The sequence below is a fragment of the Paramormyrops kingsleyae genome, chromosome 7 (assembly GCF_048594095.1).
Source record: "Paramormyrops kingsleyae isolate MSU_618 chromosome 7, PKINGS_0.4, whole genome shotgun sequence".
In the NCBI taxonomy this organism is placed as follows: domain Eukaryota; kingdom Metazoa; phylum Chordata; class Actinopteri; order Osteoglossiformes; family Mormyridae; genus Paramormyrops; species Paramormyrops kingsleyae.
In genome coordinates this window covers 9,334,539-9,350,407 of record NC_132803.1, presented here as the reverse complement: position 1 = coordinate 9,350,407, position 15,869 = coordinate 9,334,539, and the positions used below count along the sequence as shown (strand labels likewise).

The window sequence follows — 15,869 nt, the reverse complement described above, 5'->3', positions numbered from 1 at the left end:
ACACGGGGTACACTCTGAATAGGATGCCAGTGGGGGGGGGGGGGTGCACTCTGAATGGGATGCCAGTGAGCGGTGGGGGGGGGTACACTCTGAATGGGATGCCAGTGAGCGTGGGGGGGGGTACACTCTGAATGGGATGCCAGTGAGCGTGGGGGGGGGGTACACTCTGAATGGGATGCCAGTGGGGGGGGGGTACACTCTGAATGGGATGCAAGTGAGCGGGGGGAGGTACACTCTGAATGGGATGCCAGTGAGCGTGGGGGGGGTACACTCTGAATGGGATGCCAGTGAGCGGTGGGGGGGGGTACACTCTGAATGGGATGCCAGTGAACGGTGGGGGGGGGTACACTCTGAATGGGATGCCAGTGAGCGTGGGGGGGGTACACTCTGAATGGGATGCCAGTGAGCGTGGGGGGAGGGTACACTCTGAATGGGTTGCCAGTGAGCGGTGGGGTGGGGGGGTACACTCTGAATGGGATGCCAGTGGGGTGGGGGGGTACACTCTGAATGGGATGCCAGTGGGGGGGGGGGGGGGGGTACACTCTGAATGGGATGCAAGTGAGCGGGCGGGGGGGTACACTCTGAATGGGATGCCAGTGAACACGGGGTACACTGTGAATGGGATGCCAGTGAACACAGGGTACACTCTGAATGGGATGCCAGTGAGCGTGGGGGGGGGTACACTCTGAATGGGATGCAAGTGAGCAGGGGGGGTACACTCTGAATGGGATGCCAGTATATTATGAATAATTTACCTAAGCATGACTTTAAAAGAGATATTTTGTCACAGGAAAAAAGGTCATATCACAATTAGACATTGTGACCGTTGTATTGAGGTTTGCCCTAGAAGGGCGCTGTGTCACTACTTAATGTTTATAAGAGCAGGAGCTCAGCCTCTGAGAGCAAATAGCAAATCCTGGGCTCCCAGCATATACTGGCTTAAGCATGCAGCCCCTCCTTCTTTCTTGTGCTCCAGCACTTTGTACCACGTGCTACCATGCAAAATGCTAACTTCGCTTTGGCAGGTTCCATCATTTGTGAAACTAGATTTTTATCACGTTTTACCGTTGACCATGTGGTTATTGTCCATCTATCACATGCAAGCTGTTCTTAAAGTAAAACAGCGTTTTTGCTTGCAAAATCTTCTTGGAATAACTATTTTGTGCTAACACATAATTTCAAATGATATTGAAACATTTTTTTTCAATTGATAATTTGCAAATTCTCGAAATTTATTATTGGCCTTGACAGTGTTAACTGTAATTTTGCCAAACTATGCGATAAGGAATGAAAATGACTAAACATTCAATGGAAGGGAATCAAATATTAAATATGCATTTGTGCTTTTGGATAATGGTGTGTATTCATTGTACGTGTGTCAGCAGAACCCTGTGCTGATCTTGGGCATGACGCACTAATATTTGTTATAATAATAATAATTAACTGTAACCCTAACCAGGACACGGCCAAACAGCCAGACGCCTCTGCACAAATAAGCAGACCGTGAGGCACGAGCAGCACGAGGCTGCAGAGCTGTCGAGGCGTTGAGATTCAAAGACAGCATCTGTAAGACCTCCAAAATCACTACATTCCATGAAACTCCACACTTCCCAGCATGCCTTGCAGTGTATGTGGCCCATTTCTTTAATGACAGTTATATTGATTGAGTGTTTCATTTGGTATATATGATCACAATTTGGTACCCTTGGCATACAATTGGTATATTATCAGTCAAGATTCTTGTTTCTTAAGTTTGTGGCTCAGCAGGCCAAGCGTCTGTGTTTGTGATCGGATGGTTGCCGGTTGAAGCGTGGCCATGACAGAATAGTCACATGTACGTGGGCCCTTTAGCACGGCCATTAAACCCCAGCTCCCTGGGTGCTGCAATTGGTGGCTGCCCCTTCACTGTGACCTCCATGTTTGCACTCACCTGGATGGAGAATAAGATTGGGCAAAGCAGGAAATTGTATTCGTCTTATTATTAGATTTTATATTAATTTAAAAGTGATGCTATCAAAAGTTTGGACCATCGCTGGAAGTCATTGAATCATAGTAAACGGGGTGGATTAATATAATGACTTAAATCTTTGAATTATGCAAATCTTTATCCATTCGTTTAACAGTGCAAATGATAACCATCAATACTCATGACTGCTTTAATTTCAGACTCGCCGGCGGGAACAGATTTCTGTTTGTTCCGATCTTGGCCGGCAGGTAAGTGAGCCCACAATGGAAAACTCTAATATTCCTCAGCTGGTTTTTCGCTGTTCGTCGGATCTAGTCTAGTCTAGCTCTATGTCCGGTGGTCATGGCAACAGGCGAGCTTCGGCAACCAATAGCGAGTCACTATCCTCCTGAAACGCCGTAGCCACTCCATGGAGATGCGGGCCGCCATCTTGGATTGAACGGTATATCGGGCGTTTGCGCAGCCGCTGGGTCGAGGAAAATGAGCGGACCCAGGGCGCGATCGGAGCCTACGGCCGCTAATAATGACGAGGCCGCCGATCTGGGTTCCCCGCCCACCCGAGACCGCAAGCCTGGCGGCGGTGTATTGAAAAGGCTAAAGTCACGGAAGATCCAGGCAGACAGCCGAATCGTGACGGAAGATGAGCTGAGGACGCTGGGGAGACCCATCACCCCGGAGGACGTGCTGGGGCTGCGGACCGTCACCAGCGGTAGGCGTGCTGACCGCCGCGCTGCTCCGATCTTGGCTCCGAGCGTCTGCGGGAGTCCGGACAGTTTCGGGATCGGCGGAGTCGTGGCGTAAAGTTCTCTTACTTCTGCATCCGGTAACATCGGTCGAAATGTTTAACATTTATAATGTTCAGGGTTGACTAACTTTCTCACGACGCCACATTTCAAAGTTTGTTTTTATTACTAGTTATTGAAAATGTCTGCTTAAGACATGTTACTAATTCGGACGTAATACGCCTAACTTCTTGCCGAAAAGTAACACTATAACTACTTAGAGACCAAACACTATTTAATTTTAGATACAAAAGGCGATTACATACAATTTCACAATAAGAAGAGTAGAGTAACACTGATAAAGCGCCACTTTTAGATCAATGGCCATCGTAGATAGGGGTGGGTCCTCAGACTGAACCGCGTATAAACACCGTGGGCGGAAATCAGCGTCTCCTCGGACAAGGGCACCGCCGGATAGTTAAACGGTAACCTGGAAACCTGCCCGTGGAGATGGACTAGGCTCAGGCTTTGGGGTAGGGGGGTAGTAACCGCACTCTCGATGTATTCAACAACAGAGAACACCTTTTGCTTGTTTACAGTAATACTATATTGTTTAGGTGATGTTTTTGTCCACGGCTTAGCTAGTGTCTGTCCCAAGTTTGATTGTGGTGATTCAGTACTCTTGAAGTCTGCTATATTTGTACACTTACCTTGGCTCAGCCTTGGCTTGGAGGATAAAGTGTCTGACACCATGACATGTATTTAGAACAGTGCAGGTAACAGAGTATGGAGAGTAACTGATTCTGATTCTGTAAGCACTTTGAGATTTTTGGTAATGTAAAGTGCAGTATAAATAAAATGTATTATTATTATTATTAACGCTGAGTGTTCCTTGCCGACTGTGTCCCCAGATTACCTGTGCAAGCCAGAGGCCAACATCTTTAATATCGACTTCACACGCTTCAAGATCAGGGACCTGGAGACAGGGACTGTGCTGTTTGAGATTGCCAAGCCCCCCAATGCTGGTATCCTGTCCCCTAATGCGATTGGGTGGGTGGGAATTGGGCCATGGGTGTGGCTTTGTGCTGTGGGTGTGGCTTTGTGCTGTGGGTGTGGCTTCCCCTGACCCTCCTATCATCAACTGCCAGGTCTGGAGGAAGAAGAGGCAGAGGGGGACGAAGAGAATGGGGACCTGGATTCCAGTGCAGGCCGCTTTGTGCGCTACCAGTTCACCCCGGCATTTTTGAGGCTGTGTACCGTCGGAGCAACGTGAGTCTGACCTGTGCTTTGAGCATAGATGTATGATTACTAGACTGGGTGCAGCACAGCGTGTGTATAGGGGTAAAGGGAGGTGACATTATTTAATCATTGGAATAGTTATCTACAGTTCTATTTGGGATATGTTTCAAAATGCTGAACTTACAGCTACAAAGGGGATAGTACTACTTTGTCTGCCTTTATTTTGAGAGACTAGGAGACTTTCCAGTTGAATCCTATTGTCCTTGCTGAGATTAAATACGGGTTGATGCAAGGTATTTGTGTTGTCTCCAGAGCCCAGCTGTGATCCGGAAGTGGATTTGCAGCTGCTTGTCAGCTGCTTGTCTGCTGCATTGTTCCCTTGATCCTCTCTGCTTCCTGTTCCAGGGTGGAGTTCACAGTGGGCGACCGTCCCGTGCCCAGCTTCCGCATGATCGAGAGGCACTTCTTTAAGGATCAGCTACTCAAGAGCTTCGACTTCGACTTTGGCTTCTGCATTCCCAACAGCCGCAACACATGCGAGCACATCTACGAGTTCCCGCAGCTTCCCGAGAGTCTGGGTGAGCCCGCCTGGGTCAGGCTGCCTGTGGTCATTTATAAGCCACGCCCATTCCTGCCTCCCAGTAACAACGCATTATATAATAATGCCACATTATGTAGTAACTTGACAAAACATAAATTTTCATCACATCATGCAATGTTATTATATAATGCGTTGTTACACACTGTGTAACAACACATTTTGTAGTAACACCGAATTATGTAATAACTCGACAGAATGTAATAAATTGAATGATGGTGAACTTTTCGTAAGCCCTTGTTCAATCAACAGGTAGCTAACCAGCTATATATCAAATACCGAGACAAAAAGCTATCATTTGTTTTCGTGGTACACCATTTGAATAATAATCTCAATATTCAAAACAATTCAGAGTTTTGCAATGAAACACTTCATAAAATTTACTACTAAAATAATTTGCCTTTCACAGTGGGACTATCCATTGCCTCGGTCATGATTGTTAAAATGACTCGCCCCCAACTTGGAGCTTAAAGAAAAAGTTTCCCCACTGGTAAATACGACTTTGTAGTGGCATTCGTGTGCTCTCATCTCATGTTTACGATTTTTCCAACATGACTTGAGGGCAAGGTTTGTTACGTTTTGTCGTGTTATTACATAATGCAGTGTTATTACATAATGCAGTGTTATTACATAATGCAGTGTTATTACACAATGTGTCGTTACACTCTCTCTGTCAGATTGTTGATTTCATTTCACTTTTCTCTCATCTCTTCTTTCTTGGAGTTCTGTGCCTCCCCAGGTGATGCAGGCCTCCCGTGACAGTGGTCTTGTCTGTCTCTGTCTGTCTTCTCTCTCTTCCATCCGTCTTTGCCTACCAGAAAATGCCTTCCTGAGGTTAGAGGTCGAATGCCTTGACTCATTGGCTCTGACTGTTTTTCTCCGTCTGTGTAAATTCGGTTTTTGTATATGTGGTCGATACTGGTCCATTTGGAGGCCAGTGTTCTGAGGCCAGTTGCTGTACCAGCTAAATTTGACAGCCTGGTTTACGATGTATGGAATCTAATTTGTTCGAGTGATTTGATCTGGGTCATTATGTACACTACATATATGTGTGTGTCTGGATGCTTGTGATGGTCATTGTTCAATAGTAATTGAGTTTTTCCTTTATGTGGCTTCTTATTGCTGTGGGTATAATGTTAATATTGCAGTTGCAGTCCGAGCTTGCAGTGAATGTCATTTCTGTGTACTACAGCAGAACACTCACTGGGACATTGCTCAGTATGAGTCTGTGTTCTTAACCGCTCTGCCACCTGCTGTCCATGTCTCATGGGCTGTCTTCTCTGGCGTTGTTCCACAGTTCGCCAGATGGTGGAGCACCCTTACGAGACCAGGTCTGACAGCTTCTACTTTGTGGACAACAAGCTCATCATGCACAACAAAGCCGACTATGCTTACAATGGCGGTCAGTAGCACTGGCCCAACACCTGGGTTGGGGGAGGGTGGGGGTGCTGCCTAAGAACTCTTCACGGTGGATCAGCCATAAACTACAACCCCCGCCCCCCCCCCCCCCCCCCCCCACAAGAATCCACAGGAAATGGCCTACACTGTTTGTTAATTTGCCAAGACTAATTTATTATTAATGAACCATTTAATAGCTGCCCCCTTCCCACTCTCTCACTCACACACACTCTCTCACACACACACACACACACATATACACACTCTCACACACACATGCCCACTTAAACTGTATTTTAATAACTGTCAATTGCTCTATGCCCCAGGACAGGGGAAATTAGTTTTTTTTTTTGTTTTTTAAAGCAGTGTGCAGTTGCCATGGAAACAACATGGAATCATGGGGGTCTTGTTGCTTGCGGGCATTTCTGAGCCGTACCTCTCAGCAGTTTATTTCAGTGCTGTGCCCTCACTGCGCTGTGGCGTGAGAGGTGTCAGACGGCCTGCTGGCTTTGCTGGACGTCACTGCTTCTTCTCCACATGTCAGTGTCACTGGTCATATTTAATTATTATTTTCCCCCGTGATGTTCAGTGTTTAGCCGTGACGGGGCGTCTGGGATGGCCACAGCAAAATCTGTTGGCTTTTATCTCCTTTTCCATGAAAATAACCCTCTTTGGTTACCACTGGGGGAAACGACGAAGCTGTAGGGTCACGTGACGGGTTGAACTAGGTCAGTGGATGTAGCAGCGATCTGAGACGCGCCAAATAACTGGAATCAGGCTGGGTCCCACATACTTGGATTGATCTGTTTTCCTCTCTTTAACCTAAATGGTGAAGTTTTGGTGATGAATTAACCCCCCCCACACACACACACACACACCGTATTCTCCGCACACAATTTTGTAGACAGTAAAATCCCATCCAGGGTTGTTCCCTGCCTCGTGCCCGTTGCTTCTGGGATAGGCTCCGGACCCCCCACGACCCAGTAGGATAAGCGGGTTGGACGATGGATGGATGGATGGATGGATGGGTAAAATCACTACTAGGTAACCGCTTAAGCTCCTCCTGTTGTGTAGGAACATTCTCTGGGTTGTGTTGAGGTGTGCAGACTCATAGCGGATCTGCTTAAAATCAAGCTAATTGCCTGCCTCTGTGGCCTGTGTTGCTGGTTAAATGTTCATCCTTGTTTATTTTGATGTAAATATGTAATTATGCCTCACAGAGGAGCCTTTCTTACTGACATTTTGACCCCCACGTCCCCGGCGCCTGGTTGTCGGCGGAGCCCAGTGTAGCATCCCGCGTTTTTCCTCTTTCTTTTTTTGGTTGCCGTGGCCTGTCGTCACGGCAACCTGCCAGCCACAGCTGTGGTCTCTTTGACCACGTCAGCCATGAGGGTCCTCCATGTCTCTGCCGGCTGTCCGTTGCCACGGGATCGCTGGCCCTACCCCAGAAATGCTGTCAAACACATTCACACACACACACACACACGCACTTTCATGTTGACACACCCCCCCCCCCCCCCCCCCAACAAAAGTAACCCTCCATTCCCCCCCCCAAATCTTCTTGTAGGCTATAGTTTCACTGCAACCCCAAATGAACACTAAGACAATGTTTCTCTAACCAGTCCTCATGTATCCCCAGACTGTCCATAGGCAGCAGAAATGTGGACTGTCGGAAGGAGCAAAAGCCTGGACCATCTGTTGGTCGCCCAGGACCGAGTAGAGAAACACTGCACTAAGATACTGAAACAGGAAGTGATGAAATGGCAGCTCGTGTCGGCCAATCACAGCTCACCCCAAAAGTCTGAGTGGGCACAATGAGAGGAAAAACATATCAACACATTATGTATAAGCAGATATTTTATGGTTATAAGTATTTAACCACCCTTTTGCACCAAAATATACATGATCTGATGCACTGACCTGTGTATTAATAACTAAAACAGTTCTTAGTGCTACAGCTAGGTGTAAAGTTGGGTATCTTGTCCATGTTGGAATGGTTTAGGCCTTTGGAACAGTAACATTTCTGCGTGTTTGGTGAAGGAACTTGGTAATCAAGACTACTCTAAGTCTCTAAGCTGCTAATTTTTTTTTTTTGAGGTTATTTTGTACTATTATCCATTTTTGAAATATTCTTTGGGGAGTTGGTGGTAACCATGGATTTGAGGACAAGAAGGACATTTTGCTTAATGAAGGTTTTTACAATTGGAGAGGACATTTTGAAATATAAAATCTGTATGAGTACAAATACATTTTGTAGCAGCATGTCTGGTGTAAATTTGCCTTGTTTGTAAAATATATATATATCTATTTTGCCAACAGCAATAATAAATGTTATTTTTTTCCCCACAGTACTTGTGTGTTGCATAATCTACATGCTTGTCTAGAACTCTCGATCACTCGGCCTCTGCAGTTGCGGGTTTGCTTGTTCCAGGCAGCAATTTAATCCACAAGGCCTGAAGTTCTTCGCGACGCCACTGGAGGGCACTCCGAATACGCTATTAAATCCCCCGCAGTTTCTCAAGTTTTCCGGGATGTAAACTAATTTCGTCCATTTGGAAAGCGTGCTGTCATGAAGTGGGTGTATAGGTCTGACGTTTCAGCCAGACTGGAAAAATATGTCAAAACAAACTTTAAAAAAAAATACAACATATTTCTGAATTTAAGAAACCATTGTCTGCCTCATGACATACAAGTACACAAAATGTGTTGAGAGAACTTGTGCTTCCTGGTATGTGCATATTTTTTTTTATTAACGTTCGCAGTTAAGCATGGATGAAGGTTTGCTCCTTAAAACAGCCACGTCACGGTCACGCCCCACCAGCCCAAACTAACCCGTTAGCTAACAGCCAACCAACAACACGCCCTGTATTGTATCCTGTTTGAAATCGATATGCGGCTTCTATGCACGTGACGGTGAATTTGCACCTGTTTTCTGTAGCCTCTTTTTTCCCGGTTAAGCCCCCTTTCTCCAGTCTCTCATCATCTCTCCAGTCCACCCCCCCCACATTTCCCTCCCATTCTGTTCTCCACATTCATTCTCGTTCTCCCTCCCTTCCTCTTCACTGTTCCTCCTTGTCCCCTATTCACCCTCTTCTTTCTTTTTCTGCTGCTCTCTCTGTCTCTCCCAAACTCCCGCCTGGTAAACGCAGCCTGGGGGACTGGTGTTGGGTTTCCACTTTCCCAGAGAGAGAGAGAGAGAGAGAGAGTCTCAGCTTCACAAAGCCAAACAAAAGGCGCCTGCTCTCCACCTTCCCACATCCACCTATTCTCTCTCTGCTCACTCTACCAATGCTGTCCCTCTTTCTCTCTTGTTTCATCTGTCGTCTGTGTTTCTTGGCACCCTGTACTACATGTTATCAAGTACGAAGATTTAATTGAACTTTTAGGAAGCTGGGTAAAATCCCGTTTGTTTATTTGATCCCAGCTGGACTTCAGCCTTCCGCCTTTCCGTCTGATTGCTGTGTCCATGTTTCTGGTGCAGCTCCTCGCGACCTGTTTGTAGTTCATGTCTCAGCCAGCAGAGGGCATGTCAGTCATACGTTGTCACCTGACACTCCAGCTGCCACTTCTGGCAGCTATAGCAACAACGTTAATACCTTAAGTCATTTTTTTTTTGCTGTTGAATAGTTCCCTTTTTCTCTCATTTGTCCATCAGTCACCCTTACAGAGGGCATCATATATTCACCCTCCCTCTTGCCAGTTTCTCCTTTGGCTGATTGGCTAACAGATACAACAATCATCTCTTTACCCAGGTGTTCTGGCCTGTGATTGGGGCAGGTGAATATCAAATGCCGACCTTACAACCTTCAGTGACCTTTTAATCATGTACTCGGACGAATTCAGGGATTCATGTTTTGACGTGACGGCCCTTTATGGAGCCTTGAATGGATGAATTAAGGTTGTTAGGTTGAGTGCATAAATGAATCTTTTAATTGTCACTTAATTCCTCAAGCAGCTGCATATACTTCAATTAGATTCACTCTCTCCATCAGCTCATGAGTCCTCTCATGGGGAACTCCTGTTTGGTCCAAGTCACAAAAGTTCTCTTTACTGTAGGAGAGCTGCTCCATCTCCTTCACCTCCCTACACTGCCAAAACCATGACAAGGGAATGGATCAAAGCTATTTATAGGCTAGAGTGATGGCGCTGATGGGTCCTGCGGAAGCAGGGGTAGGAATATAGAAGAGGGATTAGAAGAGATAGACGGAGGTGGAGCCAGGCATCAGACAGTGGGGTTTGTGTTTATGTGACACTGAAATCGTCTGGGTCCTTTGCCTGTTTGTAAGTTTGCTGTGACCCATGTACAGTATCAAATCCATGTCACCTCCAGCATCTTCCTCATTGGAATCTTCCTCACCCTCTCTCTCCGGTGACCTTTTTCTAAATGAAAACAGATGGAAGGAGTGGCTTTGAGGATGAGCAGGAAATTGGAGGCAATTCAACGTTTTTACACTTTAAACCTGGGCGAGTGTGAATCCAGCGTTTCCCACAGAGTGTCTGGCTTAAATCTGGGGAGCTTTTTCTGCCGGCTGGAGGTCACTAAGGCCTGACACTGCATCACACTACGCGTGCCTGGGGGCAGCCACAGCTGTGCTGTACGCGCTACAGGAAAATGAGATGAGCTTTAATTCAAATTAAACCAGGAGTAGAATGCGAGAAGAGCATTCTGGGATACATGTGGCAGGTAGTAAACAGCCTATGTAGACTCATCCAATCCAGACAGCTCCCCCTGACCATGGCTTTTCACTTTGGCAGAAAGTGGGCCAGAAGCAGCACCGTGTGGGCACAGGTCCGGGCAGGAAGGCTGGGCTGCCGCGATAAGGTGGCCAGAACGAGACTGTTTAACATGATAGCTTCACCTGAGATTCAGAGCCACGGAGTCCAGTAATCACCTATTTCAATGTCCTCCACTTCTCCTCAATCACGGCCGAATAAAGAGCCTTTCAAAGGTCCCCTCTTCATTCTCTCTCGCTTTCTGTATTCCTCTTACATGTGTCCGTTCTCCAGCCCTCTCTCTCTTCTTTTGTCTCGTCCCTCTATTCCACCCTAACCCTGAGGAAGAGAGAAGGGTTTTGAAAGGACTGACCTCACGGCGCAGGTGTGTTTTATTCCAGCTGGTACCTGTGCGAGGAAACCTGCCACCGGCCCAGGATGGCCCAGAGCTTTAAGGCGTGATCCATTACCTGACTTGTCTGTCACGATGGCTGTGGTTTTCCCCCTTGCTAATGGCTGGATGCAACTCAAACTGATCCCAGACCAGATGTTTTTGAAGCTCCATATGGAGTTTACGTTGACTGGGCCTGCAGAAAAAAATATAACTAGAGTACACAATATTTATAGAGTAACAATAATGATAGTAATCACATACAGCACTCTACTGCACCTCGAGCCAACTCGCTGAAGCCACACAATGTTTTCACGAGCATCACAAAGTAGTGCATGCGTTTATTATTATGAACCATTGTATTTAACCTGAATTTTTAACATAATAGAGTTTATGACCGTTTGTTAGTAGGAGTTGTCCTTAAGTTGGATGTTCTTAATCCAGAGTGGAAGTAAGATGCCAATACGACCCTGCTCCCCCCACCACCCCCCATCCAAGGATTTCCAGCAGGTGTCAGACCCATTGGGTCAAAGGTCAAAAATAAACAATAGCCTCCCAACTCTGAGGCTGGCTTTGGTCAAAGGTACCAAGGAACGAAGATCCTGATTGGCTTAAAAGCAGGCTGGATATGTAAGTGTGGGTGAAGCTAAGGGAGACATTTAGCTGCTATTCTTAAGGCCCACTCCGAGGAAGTCACAAAAGTGCCCTAGTGAAAAGTCAAACTGTGCTCCCTGAGGGCGTGTTTAGTTATTTAGGATCATGCTGTTTAGTCATTTAAAGCAAACAGAAAAGAAAAAAAAGCTGGCAGAATGTTCATTCATAATTAGGAAGTGAACCAGTCCTAGGCTCAGCTGAATTTGGGAATGAAAAAGTTTTTTTATTTCGAATACATGCTCATGATTTTATTTGAGATGTTTTGGCGGCAGTGGTGGAATGTAACAAAGTATTTGTACTTCGTTACTGTACTTAAGTACATTTTTACGTATCTGTACTTTACTTAAGTAAAAATAATAATGCATACTTTTTATTTTACTCCATTACATTTTGCGGAAACTATTTGTACTTTCTACTCCACTACATTTCTACAATTTATGCCGTTAGTCGTTACATTTTATGAACACAATTTCCTCAAAATCTTGCATGAAAAAATAGTTAGCCTATTGCGTTCTGGCGTTGTTTGCCATTTCCTACCAATCAGGTGGCTTTATTAGCTCCAATGATGGCAGAGCGCATCAATTAGCAGCAGGAGCTGGTAGACTGGCTGGATTTCAAGAAGACGAGACATTCAACATGGACCCATTCAACATTGTTTATCTTAATGGTATATTAGTGGGTAATACCTAGTAGATAACTTATCATCCACATAATTCTAAGTTAGGGTACAGACAGTATTGCAGAGTGCACGCACAATAAGCACACCAAACTTTCCAATACACATATACTGTATAGTTGCTTGTAATAATTATGAGCAATGATATTGGTAGAGGCGTAAGTCAGTATATCTACTATTCTTTTATAAAATGGCACACCCCAGATGTTGAGACAAACCATTGTGTGAGTACTTTTACTTAAAAAAATACTTTAAAGTAAATTTAAAAGTAAGTACAGAGTACTTTCACTTAAGTAAGATTGTTGATGTAGCACTTCTACTTTTACTTGAGTACATACTTTGCAGGATATTTGTACTTTTACTTAAGTACTAAGCTTCAGTACTTCCTCCACCACTGTTTGGCGGAAACTGCCTTTTTTCGGTAACTTTCCGAAAGAGTTGGCACACGTAAACAAACAGGCTCGCACACTCGCACACACGCGTACTGGCCCTCGGTCCCACTAATCCGGCATCTTCCCCTTTTATTTTCCCGCACAGAAGCTCCCTCCTCGCGCTTTCTCGTTTCGTCACGCCTCGCTGACCTGGAAAAGGCGAGGCAGCGGCTGCCAATCGGCTCCTAACGAGAGAACAAAAGTCATGTATGGCAAAAGACTCCGTACAATAAATTCTCTCACTTTTTTTTCCAGTTTGCTTCACTTGCCGGGACTCCAGTGCTGCTTTTCTGTTCTTTAGCTCCTGCTTGTTGATATTTTCTCATCCTCCACCTTCTATGTTACGCTTAATTTCCCTCCACCATAAGTAGCCCTTGTCCCCACTCCAGACTCCCCCCCCCCCCGTCCCTCTCTCTTGCGAGCCACCTGATTTCTTACCCTCCCCCCAAACCTTTTCTCTCCCTCTATTCAACCCCATTGATCATGCATGCAGAAATTCAGCACGCCCATAATTCCAGTCAGAATGGGCCTTGCCCTACATACTGTTGCCCCCCCCCCCGACACGCTGGCTCCAGCCCTCTGGTCCGCTGTCCCTTTGCAACATGACGCACAGTCACACATTTCTAAAACTTGCAGCCCACTCAGTATAAACTCAAATATACAGCCTGAATTTAAAATATAAACAGAAAATATCATTTTATACATTTGGCTCCATAAACTTTCGTTCCCCATTGTATATTCATTATATTTTAATGCTTTCCTGAGTTAAAGGGATGAAATATAAAGTGGCTGATTCTCTCTCTAATTGTCACTTACTGTAGCTGGCAGTTTCTTGTCTCTGCGATGTTGGTTGTCCAGAGAATCCGTTACTTTGAAAAGAAAACCAAAATGTAGTTCATAGCTATGTTTGGACTTTTATAACTGCACATCTGGTAAAAAGTCACTCCTTAATGCTAAAGTTTGCAGAGTTGCCTGTTTTCAGTTTTCAAAGGCCTCTCGTCTCAGCCAAAAGCCGCCTTCTGTGACTCTCTCTCGGAGTTGACTCCTGAAGTAACCCTCTCCAGGACAATACTGACTCCTGATTTCTTCAAGGAGACTTTGTGCATCAGGTGTATTTTTTTTTTTTACTTTTATGGGAGAATGAGAGTGAGGAAGAGGAGAAAAAGGGGGCAGGAGGTGAGAATCCTGGGAGGACTAAGCATCTAAGGATCGGCCAATCTCTGCCCCCGTTAGCCATCCATGACATCATCACATACCATCACCGAGGTCGTATTAGTCTCCTCCATTATTCCTTGTCCGTTAGTACGGAGTCAGAGTTGATCCCCCCCTCCCCCCCCTAAAAAAAAGAGCATTCTATCTCACGGTCAACCCACACAGAAACACCAAGCAATTTAACACCAAGAGTCTTCATGGGAGGGTTGCAGGGAAAACTCTCTGTGATAATTGAGCACATCTTTGCTTGATAAGGATGTTGTAAGAGTTAGTAGTGGGGTCGCACACCTACAAGATTGTGGGTTTGATTCCCTCATCTGACTCAGCATGTGTTAAGTTTGAAGGTTTTTCTTTTGTTTGAATGGATTTCTCCCACATGTTTATGGTTTAAGGGAACTTGTGTGAAGTAAAAGCACCACATGGAAACAGAAATTGTTGTTTATGTCAGGCCTACACCTTTAATCACAACAATGATGAACAATAATACAGATATCAGCATGCAATATTTAAGCAAGGTTTTGCAGTCTTTTATATCCATGTAGTTTGTATTATGGGATGTATTAAAATGATTACAAAGCTGTCAGTGTTCTTGGATTCTGTGTGAAGATGAAACAGGAACAGCAGACATTGTTGGGTTCCCAGTGATGTGCATTTAATTACTGTGTAGGTGAACATTATTCCAACAGGCCTGACCTTTATGGTTATTACCTCTGAAAATGATACAGCAGGCGAAGGCCTAACTTCTTAACACTGCAAAATGGGCTACCGAGGGCTCAGGTGACCACCTGGGCAACATGAAGGAGGGCTTACGAAAAGCTGGTAATCTACCACTTACTCACTGAATCACATGGTACGTGAACGTGAGTCCAGTGGGAGGGGGAGGGGATGTCTGTAGCTGGCTAGTTCAGAGGTAGTACTATTCACTTAGCATTTATAAATATAGAGAGGTACACAGTCATGGGACCTGGACCGGGGTCAAGGGTCACAGGAGCGTACTGTGCCTTTAAAACGGAGTCCTGCTGCAACTGCAGTATCTGCATCCATCTAACTGATGCTCACTGCCATTGTAAAGCTACTGATGTTGCAGAGATTGGCCAAATCAATCCCTGCTAGGACTAGTGACAGGAGGGGGGGGAAAAATCTTCACAACTTTCGTCCTGTCAGCTAAACACGAACAGCCTGGATTCAAAAACGCCCCTTTTCAGATTGTCTTCGAGATATCTAACTCCATGCACAGCATGATGTCATACATCAGTGCATGAAATAAAGCTATTTTAGAAACTGGTTATAATAAACTTTTTTGACGAAGTTTATTTCTTCAAAAGGCAGTGTGGGGTTCTCTATTTAGTGACACTCCTGGTCCCCGGAGGACTAGAGACGCGAGAAAACGCCGTTTGCTGATGCGCAGGTTTACAAAGGGCGCTCCGCACGTGAATCTCCTCTCCCCGCGTCGTATCACGATCACGTGACGCCGGGCTCCCTGTAAACGTAATGGACCCGTATTCGTCGGATGTTCCGGCCCGGTTTAAGGCAGACAGAAACGTCGTCCGTGGGGATATAAGGCTTGCTATTTCCGTACCGTAGGAAATATAACTAACAAAAAAAAAAAATCACTGCAGCGTCAGTAACCGGAGCCGCCGCGTACAGAAGCGAAACACCATCCCTATGGCGGATTGCACGTCTATCTGCGGTAACAGGAAAGCAGGGGTGACGGAAGAAAGAATACAGTCAGCAGGACGGGGAGAGGAGGGAGAGAGATAGGGAGAGAGAGAGAGAGAGGGGAAGAGAGGAGGAGTCTCCTCTTTTGTGTGTGTAAAGCGCTCTCCTCCCTCCTCTCAGAGACAGGCCGCCCCAGCCCCCCCCCCCCCC

The 15,869-nt window shown here is 45.8% G+C and overlaps 1 protein-coding gene across 1 annotated transcript; it reads left to right on the top strand.

Moving 5' to 3' along the window:
* Positions 1 to 2,362: 2,362 nt before the first annotated feature.
* LOC111842245 (protein unc-119 homolog B-like) lies at positions 2,363 to 8,271 on the top strand. The gene is made up of 6 exons (XM_023808663.2): positions 2,363 to 2,675; positions 3,600 to 3,713; positions 3,837 to 3,957; positions 4,333 to 4,505; positions 5,823 to 5,927; positions 7,563 to 8,271. The coding sequence occupies exons 1-6, from the start codon at positions 2,447 to 2,449 to the stop codon at positions 7,571 to 7,573; spliced, it is 753 nt and encodes a 250-aa protein (XP_023664431.1). The 5' UTR covers positions 2,363 to 2,446; the 3' UTR covers positions 7,574 to 8,271.
* The last annotated feature ends 7,598 nt before the right edge of the window (positions 8,272 to 15,869 follow it).

Excerpts from the sequence above, each read along its gene's own strand:
- LOC111842245 (XM_023808663.2), top strand. The coding sequence starts at position 2,447 with ATGAGCGGACCCAGGGCGCGATCGGAGCCTACGGCCGCTAATAATGAC. Across the intron at positions 3,714-3,836 it reads TGCCAAGCCCCCCAATGCTG|GTCTGGAGGAAGAAGAGGCA; the intron begins GTATCCTGTCCC and ends ATCAACTGCCAG. Across the intron at positions 3,958-4,332 it reads CTGTGTACCGTCGGAGCAAC|GGTGGAGTTCACAGTGGGCG; the intron begins GTGAGTCTGACC and ends TTCCTGTTCCAG.